Consider the following 6,000-nt stretch of genomic DNA (forward strand, 5'->3'; position numbering starts at 1 on the left):
GGGCAGGCAAAAGAGCTGAGATAGAAGACGTTTTGTGGTTTTTTTGTTTTGTTTTGATTTGGTTTTTTGGCTTGCCAAGAACAGCCCTGGCTGCAGAGGGTTAAGCCCGACCGTGAGAGATGTCCCCAGAGACCCGAGCCTGGACCCCTCTGCCTCCGGGTTGGGTTTGAGTCTGCGAGGGTCCCGGCATGGATTGAAAGACCCCAGCGTGGGCAGCGCTTGGGACTGCGCTCTACCCCCATCCCGATAGATATTGAGTTCAAGAGATTGTGGGAACCAAGAGCGAGCCACGAAGACAGACCCCCCACCCCCAGCTTCCAAACCGCCTCCTAGGAAAACCTCAAGTACGGAAACCAAGCCCGATCTCGGTTCCCTGTACCCCATCACGCCTCTAGCAGTCCGCGCCCGCTCCTGGGGAAGTGCCACAAAGGAGGAAGGTGGCCCTGGCTCAGCAGAGCTCTGCCCGCCTGGTGCCAGATGCTGGTGGTGGCGCCTCAAGAACCCAGGCGGCCCAGGTCTCCGGCTTGTCAGCAGGCGCAGGCCCTGCGTGGCCGAGGCTCCCGCGTGGCCAGGCCGGACCCAGCCCTGGCCGGGCGCGGACCTCACACCCGGAGAGCCCCCGCACTGCCCAGAGTGCTGCCCACAAGGCGCCTGGGGCGACCACAACAAAGTTAAAAGCCCGGAGTGAGAGAAGAGAGCGGAGACGCGGAAGCCCCAGAAAGCCGCGCGCAGCCCCGCCAGACGCCGCCAGCTGCGGAGGGATTTCGGCTAACTTTAAAAGCCGCTCGGATGGCTCCCGCCGCCTTCCCCGCCGCCGTGGGCAGGCTCGGTCGCTCCCTTCCCCCCAGCCGCGGGCGACCGCAGGAGCGACCGGCGGGGGGCTGCCCCTCTTCTGCCCTAAGCCGCCCGGCCGCATGGGGCCCCCCCGAGGCCGTGGGCGGCCGCCGGGAGAGGAGACCCAATGCCCCCGTCCTGCGAAGCCGTCGCCCGCGTCCCCGCCGCGGCCGCTGGAGCCGTGCCCCCGATGGGGCCGAGGGGCCTGCCGGGAGCCAGGAGGGGAGAGAAGTTGGCGTCTTCCCCAGGGTTCCCGCTCCGGGTAGAAGCCGGGTCCAGAACTCGGTCTGAGGCCGGTCATGCTGGCAGTAGCCGGGAAATGCGCCCGCCACTCGGGTTGGGGCTGGAACGCTTCGCTACTCTCAGCCAGATCTGGCCTCTCTCGAGCGCGCCAAGGGCCCCTCGCCCGCCGCGGCCCGGCCGCCTCCTCCCCACTAAGTAAGGCCTCGTGACCCCGGCTTTGGAACTTTGTCCTCACCGGGACGAGGTCCCGGTGGTCACCCGGCCCCGGCAGCCCGGAGAGGTCGGGAAAATCTCTGGGGATCGCGTTCATTTCCCCCCCCCATTCCCGCCCCCGCCCGGGGCGCACAGAGACCCCCGGCTCCGGGGAGCCCTTACCGATCCGGATGACGTGAGGCATCCCGCGCGAGTCCGGGATCCAGAAGGCGCACACGAGGAGCCCGGCCCAGTATTCCCAAACCAGACTCCGGAGGCGCCGCCAGGGAGCGGTCATCGTTGGGCGCCGCCGAGCGTGCCCGGGGCGCGGCCGTGGCGGGCTCCCTGGGGCGGCAGCTCTAGGCGCGGGCGCGCAGCAGCCCCCGAGGCGCCGCCTGGCCCAGCTGCCCGGCTCCCAAGCGCCGCTGTGAGTGGGGGGCGCCCCGCGGCGCCGCGCACATCTTACTGGGGGGCCGCCCCGCCGGCGCCCGCCCCGCCCGGCTGCCGCCCACGGGCCGCCCGCGAGCGAGGCTCCCGGGCTCCGCTCGGACTCCGCTCCGGCTAGCGTCGGCTAGGCTCCCGCGCGGGCTCCCACCTGCCCTGGCTGCCGGGCGCTGGCGGGCGGGCTGCACGCTTCTCCGGCCGCTCCTCCTCCAGCCGCCGCCAATGCTATCGCCCGGGCTCGCACAAAGCCCCGGAGTGGAGTTGCACGCGCGCACACACTCCCTCCCAGCCCCCTCCCCGCGCCCTGCCTCCCGCCTCCCGCGCCGCCCGCCGCCCGCGCTCCCTCCGCGCACTCCCCCGCGCACACACACTTCACACTCACGCCCGCCGAGGCGTACACTCGCGCGCTCACACCTGCGCAGGGGGCGGGGAAGGGGACCCTGGACCCGGTTTAGGGGGACGCCCGGAGAACGAGGACTCTCCTCGCTTCCCAGATGTCCCCATCCGCCCTGCCGCCCCCAGTCCCTTCAACGGCGAGGGCACGGAGCCTGGGAGCCGGGCGTGGAGCAAGAGAGCTGGCACCGCGAGCTGGGCGACGGCGGCAGCCTAGCGGCCCGACCAGCTGGAGGAGACGCGCCCGCGGGAGCAGAGGGACGCGGAGTCCGCCGTCTGCGGAGTCTCGCCTTTCAGATCCCACGCCGCGGGCGCAGGCTGGACGGCGGCGGCCAGAGACCGACCCAGAAACCGGTTGCCCTCCCGAAGCCCAGCCCTCGGGGAGGCAGAGTTGGGGCTGGGGCTCCTCCGGGGAGACAGATTTCAAAGAGACTTGTGCACGCTGGGCTCGGGGAGCTGCAGGATCTGGTAGGGGTGGGACAGCCCAGGCCAGACCCTCTGCCGTGGAAGGCAACACTTGACGGCGCCCTGCAGCCACAGGGCTTTCCGAGGAAAACGGTTAAATCCTTAGACTCCGAGGGCATCTGAAATGCACCCTGGTACTTCCCATCCCTTGTCTTCCCCCAGCTGTGCAGGAGGAGCTACCTTCTTTCCCTTTCCCCCTGAGAAAGAATGAAGAGAAACTGTCATTTCCGTGGGATGGAGCAAGACCCACGGGGGAGCAAGCTAGAAAGGGTTAAAAAGAAAAAAAAACCTTGTTTATTAGCAATAATAAATTTTTTTTCAAGTGGCGCTGGGTGTCGAGGGAAAGGAAAGGCTGTGGAGCGAGTCTGGAGCAGGAGGCTGGGAACTCGCAGTTAGGCGAGTTTAATGACCTTTTTGACAGAGACAAAGCGGTGCCGATACAGTAGATAAATAAACGGATCTGTCACCGGGCAGCGGCTAGGCTGTGTGTGAATTTATTTTTCTCATTTAAATAGTTTGATCTATTCCATCATTCCCAATCTCTCCCATTTGCCAGCTGTCTGGTAAGAGCATGGTCCCTAACATCTGAAAAGCATATCTTTAATTTTCTTGCAAATAGACTATCGGTCCAGCTCTATCCCGGCTGTTAATTTCCCCATCTTTTCTTTCCCTTCCTTTCTGGAAGTAAGGGACTTGCAGCGTGGCCAATCCTGCCAATTGCAAGGGGACTCCCTCCCACCTGACAGGGAAGGGGGGGCGGAGGATTCCTGGGGCTCTTCTGAGAAGGCCAAGAGGTGTGCGGGTCTTGAGGCCATCCTCAAAGACCCGACAGCAAAGAGAGGATACCGAGCCACCTTCTTTGCCAGACTTGGGCCTTCCTCACCCGGGAGCCAGAGCCTCTGGTTTCCTAAGCAGCCACTGGAAAATGTTGCCCGAGAGACCAGAGGGAAGGGCATGCAAACCAGAGCCAGAGAGGCAGCTGCCACCTCTTGATAGAGAGTTCTGGGCCCCAGTGGGCACCAGCAAGGAGGAAGCACAGCAGAGGAGAGCAGAAGGCCCCACCCTCCAGGATAAAGCTGGGGGCATGGGGCGGGGCTGGGAGGGGAGCCTCTTCATTGAAGACAGGACACCCCATCCCCATCACCTGGTTTAGTTGCTCCAAGGAACCAAAAAGTCCTGGCTCTTCTCTAACGAAGGGGATCCCGGTGTCCTGATGGGGGAAGGGAAAGGGGATTGCAGGACCTGAACTCAAGGCAAAGGACGCAAGGCTCACAAGGCACCACCGAGGGTGCCCAAGGATGGTTAGGGGTTGGGGTGGAGGGGAGAGCCTGGATGCTGATTCTGTCTGGTGGTCCTGCAAGCAGCCTCTTGCCAGGAGAGGGGTAGGGTGCAGTGAAGAAGTGGCCTGGCAGGGAAACTGCAGAAGCAGAAGGGGAGAGGGGTGACTCCAGGGAAGGGGCAGATCTGCACCCTACGTGAAAGCCTGTGAAAGGTCAGTGGGAGGGAGGGAGGGATGAAAGCTGGGGAGCAGCAGAAGGAGCGGCCTCCAGGAAAGCCAGCACCAGAGAGGTACTAGAGAAGTGAATGGATGAAGGCAGAGGGGGAATCAGAGGCCCCCAGGCCCTGATGCTACCCTGGCCCCTGCAGGCCCCTGGCCAGGTCCAGGGAAGAGCAGGAGCTGGGCCTGGCTCCTGCCGCATCCCAGAGTGGGCGGGTGCTTGCCGGGCGCTGCGGAAGGAGGCTTCCCTCTGCTGCCTTTGGCTGCGGTGGGAAACAGCCTCCAGCCGCGGAGGCTGCGGGGCTCTGTCACTGGGGCCCGCCACCCAGGGGGAGCCCTGGGGTCAGAGGGAAGCTGGCTGTCCCTGGTCCAGACCTGGGCCTTATTGTGGACATGGCGGCAAGCCCTTTTGTACCACACAGCAGTCTTCCCAAATTGACAGCAGCCTGCTGCTCCCTTCCAGTCTGGGAAAGGGTGGGATGCGAGACAACAAAAACAACAGCAATGATAATAATGACCACCAGTCTTTATCACAGGTCTTCTGTATTCCAGATGGTGTGTCACTCCCTCTAACCCCCCCGCACAGCCCGCTAGGTTAGGGTCCCTGTGATCTTCACATTTTACAGTGAAGACTCTGAGCCTCAGGGAGGTTGGGACGGCCAAAGTCACACAGCTACTATGTGACCTTCCTCCTTCGCCCTTCCCTTCCTCCCTCCTCCCATCCTCACCCCTCCCTCCTTCCCTTCCTCCTTCCCCTCCCTCCCTTTCTCCCTCCCCTCCCTCCTCCCTCCATTCCTCCCTCCTCTCCCTCTTCCCTCCCTCCCTCCCTTCTTTCCTCCCACCCTCCCTCCTCCTTCCCTCCCTTCCCTCCTCCCTCCCTCCCTCCCTTCTTCCTTCCTTCCTCTCTTCCTTCCCCCTCCCTCCTCCCTCCCTCCCTTCTTTCTTGCCCCCTTCTTCCTTCCTTCCTACAATACTTACTGGCTATCGCTGCCAGGTGCTGTGGGTGAGGAGCCAGGATCTGCATGTGGCCCTGTCTGCCTCGTAAGCGGGCAGGCTTGACCCTTGTCCCGTCCTGCCTGGACTGACCAGGAGACAGGCTCTAGCAGAGGATCCCCTCAGCTCTGCTAGAGGCCCACTGGGGCTTCTGGCTGCTCATACGTAGAAAGGCTAAGAGTAGAATAGGATTTGGGCCCTTTCCTAGAGCAAACTGGAGCACCCCCAAGCTCAGGAGGAGAAGCCCAAAGCCCCCTCTCCCTGGTGCAGTGCACCTCTCCAGGCTATCTTGCCACCAGCAGGGACCCAGACTGGCAGGCCCTCAAGCTGCATCCCCTGGGATGGAGGGAGCCACCAATCCTGGCTTTTCGAATTGTTGGTAAACAAGTCTACCCACCAGCCAGGCCTCGGCTCCTCACTCCCCCACGAGGCAGCCAACGCTGGATTTATGAGGCCTCCGAACCTCATTCAGACTAATGCAGCTTTTCATTCCAAAATAAAAGGGACCGCTGTCTGAAAGGACAAGTGCTCCCGCATTTCATTAACATCCCCGAAAATGGCTGAGCTGGCCCAAGTCGCTGCCAGCGAGATTCATGTCTCCCACTGGCTCACAGGTGGGGGTAGGGAAGAAGAAGCCCTAGACGCTGGCCCCTCCCGGCCCCTTGGCTTCTGCTGGGGTGGGAGGAGACTCCCAGTGGTGGTCAGGCGGCCTCATTTGGACGAGTCCCCTGTGTGTGCGTTTTGTTTAGACCCATACACTCCAGCCCTCAATCCCCCCACAATCACGGTGAGTGATGAGGCCCTGGGCTCGAGTTACCGAGATTCATGGTCTCCGCTTCCCAGGGAAACCACGGAGCACCGGCTTGCGGTTGCTGAGTGCAGATTCCTAGCGCTTGAGTGCCCTCTGCTGAAGCCTGCCTACTGTCATCTCCCTTCAG

At 63.2% G+C, this 6,000-nt stretch overlaps 1 protein-coding gene across 3 annotated transcripts in view; it reads right to left on the reverse strand.

The window, feature by feature from the left end:
• GRIK3 (glutamate ionotropic receptor kainate type subunit 3) overlaps positions 1 to 1,678 on the reverse strand; it is a 219,195-nt gene extending 217,517 nt beyond the window's left edge. For 2 of the 3 annotated variants that reach the window (XM_027580703.2, XM_027580712.2), the window contains exon 1: positions 1,453 to 1,567. In XM_027580703.2, coding sequence (XP_027436504.1) covers positions 1,453 to 1,567 — 115 coding nt within the window. Of the gene's footprint in view, positions 1 to 1,452 lie in introns of all 3 variants that reach the window. The other variant, XM_027580719.2, reaches the window with a different exon arrangement.
• Between the last annotated feature and the right edge of the window lie 4,322 nt (positions 1,679 to 6,000).

Source organism: Zalophus californianus, chromosome 4, assembly GCF_009762305.2.
Source record: "Zalophus californianus isolate mZalCal1 chromosome 4, mZalCal1.pri.v2, whole genome shotgun sequence".
Classification (NCBI taxonomy): domain Eukaryota; kingdom Metazoa; phylum Chordata; class Mammalia; order Carnivora; family Otariidae; genus Zalophus; species Zalophus californianus.